This window comes from Oryzias melastigma, linkage group LG14 (genome assembly GCF_002922805.2).
Source record: "Oryzias melastigma strain HK-1 linkage group LG14, ASM292280v2, whole genome shotgun sequence".
NCBI classification, from domain to species: Eukaryota; Metazoa; Chordata; class Actinopteri; order Beloniformes; family Adrianichthyidae; genus Oryzias; species Oryzias melastigma.
Genome location: NC_050525.1, coordinates 22352943 through 22356221, shown reverse-complemented (window position 1 = coordinate 22356221; position 3279 = coordinate 22352943). Strand labels below are relative to the sequence as shown.

At 34.9% G+C, this 3279-nt stretch overlaps 1 protein-coding gene across 1 annotated transcript in view; it reads right to left on the bottom strand.

Annotated features, from left to right (window-relative positions):
• Window positions 1-85: 85 nt before the first annotated feature.
• The window catches only part of LOC112142204 (solute carrier family 22 member 4), a 12862-nt gene continuing 9668 nt past the window's right edge, over window positions 86-3279 (bottom strand). Inside the window, exons 8-11 of the mRNA XM_024265452.2 lie at window positions 2785-2999; window positions 1532-1714; window positions 1296-1431; window positions 86-317 (exon numbers count right to left, since the gene is read on the bottom strand). Of these exons, the coding sequence (XP_024121220.1) occupies window positions 248-317; window positions 1296-1431; window positions 1532-1714; window positions 2785-2999 (604 nt within the window). The 3' untranslated portion in view covers window positions 86-247. The remainder of the gene's footprint in view (window positions 318-1295; window positions 1432-1531; window positions 1715-2784; window positions 3000-3279) is intronic.

The following is a 3279-nucleotide window of genomic DNA, read 5'->3' as shown; positions in this document are numbered from 1 at the left end:
GTAACTTTTGGGAGAAAAAGCTTTTGATTAACATATTGTATTAAAATGTAAAACAATTCTTTAAATGATGCACTTCTGAAGCTTATTAAAACTTGATTACATTCAGTATTGTCTTTGTTTTCATTTTAGAAAATGAGCTTAAAAAAGGCAAGTTGTGGTCATCACATGAACACTAGTGATACAACAACTGAAAAATAAAATCTGTACTTTGCAACAGTCACAATATTAAACACAAGAATGCAGACGGTCACTGACAGTCGTCCAATGGTACCACTGATGATGGAATCTTATTTCTTTTGTTGCATAGACAGTTTTTCCTGTAATAGTAAAAAAAAAGAATTGGCATTTTTCCAGCATGAATCAAATGAAACCCAGTTAAAAGACAAGTATATTTCTGGAAATAACTTATTTTTAGCACATGGACTTTGAAAATATCTTATGCAAATGTAATATCTTTTACAGTTATTGTGACCAAGATAAAAAATATATATTTTTAGATGTGGGGTGTCACAAATTAACAGATTTATCAAATAAACGCTCAACTTTTGAGCTTATTTTCAGTCTTTGCAAAAAAATATTTCACCACTTGGGGGCAGTGTAGACCAAGACAAAAATGTGTTATTCCTAGCTGGTGGTGTTCAACAAGAAAATAATTGCACTCCAGCATTAAAGTTGTTCTTCTGTATGCTTTTGACAACATTTTTAAGAGCTTAAAAAATAAATAAATTCACAAAAAATGAGATGATGAACTTTCACCCCTTATTTTTTTCTTTGACATACTTTTTCCCCTTTGTATGCTTTTTTCCTCTTTAATGGCAATATAAATGTTTTTTACTTGTGAAACTGTTCTCCTATTTGCCCCAAACTATTGTTATTGCGTAACATTTCGTCTGCAGTGTAAAATAGCTGAACTTTTTCCATTTTTGCGTATGGGGGTTGTGCACTTTCTGCACACTTTTCTGTCGGCGCATGTTTTGACATGTCAATTTTCTCCCACTGTTATCTTGAATACTTTAAGCACTGCTTATTGTATTTTCTGTTTGACTGGAAAGTCCTGTTTCATTATGTGTGATGGTATACACACTTAATGCAGTCAAGCTCTGAACGTTACAGGTTATGAATTAAGTTAACAAAACGCAACTTATGTCTACGAGCTTCATGTCCACCTACACTACATGACAAGAAGGAACATCATCACAATGTCATTTAGAGTAGAACTGTTTAAAAACAAGTATTTAATTTAGTCATTTTCAACAAATGAGATGTTATTGAATAAAAATAGCATAAATTGTTACCTTTCTCTTTTATGCATTTCTTCAATGGTTTCAGGTAGAGGTAGTTTGAAACTCTCCGGAAGGAAAAGGGCAAGAATCGCAGTCACAACAGCCAGAGTTGCTAATATAACGTATGGCAGGTATTTATAGTGCACACCTGAGATGGAAAGGCAAGAAAAAAGCATTTTGTGTGCTCTGAGATTCATTTTTCACCAGCTGTTGGGAAGCATTAAAATGTTAATAACACATGTACTCACTTAAGCTTAACAAGAATGGTGTGAAGCAACTTCCCATCCTGGAGATGGTGGTGGTTGTCCCTGTGGCTGTGTTTCTGAGCATCGTGGGGTAAAGCTCTGTGATGTAGGCAAACATCAGCGAGGCACCATTGGTGAAGGAATATTTACTCAACATCTCCAGACTGAGAGACAAACTGGAAAGGTCTGGAAAATGACACAATTTGACATTTATCACCAAAATAAAGCAAATCACAAAGTCAATTATTAAAAATGAGGTTCAAAATCGTATACAGTGAAGCAAAAAAAGTGTTTTAGTCAACCACCAAATGTACAAGTTCTTCCACCTAAAAATGTGAGACATGGTCAAAGGTGGACAGGATTTCATGTCTGCCATGGACATTAGTGAAACTCAAAAATAAAAAATAAAAATAAAAAGTTCAGCGCACTGTCTTGTGGGGTCCAGATGACCCCACTTTTAATGTAAACAAGCCAAGGAGAGCGGAACGGCTAGAGGAGATCTGCATGGAGGAATGGACCAAAATCCTAGCAGCAGTTTTTTTTTAAAACCTTGAAGACTTAAAGAAATGTTTAACTGCTGTCATTGCCAACAAAAACTATAGAACAAAGTATTCAGTTGAACTTTTGTTGTTGACTAAATACTCATTTTGCTTATTTACTATAATTTACAAATACATTATTTAAAAATCAGACAGTGTGATTTTCTGTTTTTATTTTTCCTCATTTTGTCCCATAGTTGAGGTATACCTTGGATCAAAATGACATGCCTCTCTCATATTTTAAGTGGGAGAACTTACACAATTGGGGATTACTAAATATTAAAGTATTTTGAATACAGTTAAAGTCCCACTCTGACCATTTTTAGATCTATTTTGAAAGTGTTTTCAGTGCTTTTTATTAGGATTATGTCCCTTTCAGTCAAAATTTTAGAAAACTTTGCTTTTTTAAGGACATAGTTTCTGCAGAGCAGCAGAATTTCATTAGAAATTTGTCACTGAGCTGTGTGGGAGACTCTTGCTGCAGGGTAAGCCGGCTCCCCTGCACATTATCCATCTCTTTACCCTCTCTCACGCCAGTGCAACAAAAATGGCGAGCAATATTGAAGCTATCCAGGCGTACAATTTTAGTCAGATTCCAGCTCAGACAAGGAAAATTGGACATATATGGATCTAGTTGTCTACAAGTCAATGCGTCAGAACGGAAAAGAGCTTGTGGGTTATAACTAACATATGCAAAAATCAATGTGTTCTGCTCACCTTCAGGCACCAGTTGAATCAAGTACAGTGGTACCGCTCCAGCGATCAATGAAGCGATGATGGAGAGTCGCCGGGGAAAATATCGCAGAGCTATAAAGCTGGAAATATAAGCTGGGATCTCTACGACTGCAGAGATGAAACAGCTGATGTATGGGTCAGTGTGGAGCTGAGATGTGTTGAAGGACAAGCAATAGTAGCCTGTAATCAGAGTAAACCTGGACAAACAATAGAAAGGAGTTACTCAAATGTATCAGTCCCTGGGGTTTGATGATGAAAAATATACTTTGCAGGTTTGTTTAGTTTCTAAACTAATCAGCAAATTATATTCCTTTTTTTTTAAAGAAAAGCTCAGACAAACAATTTTAATTAACTTAAATCTTTAAGTATTTACATGCTTTAATTATTCTTCATGCATTTAATGATTTTTATTGAGCATCTTTGTCTTTTTTGCTGAAATATATAAAAAAATAGTGGGAACTAGTTGTAATGTTCTTG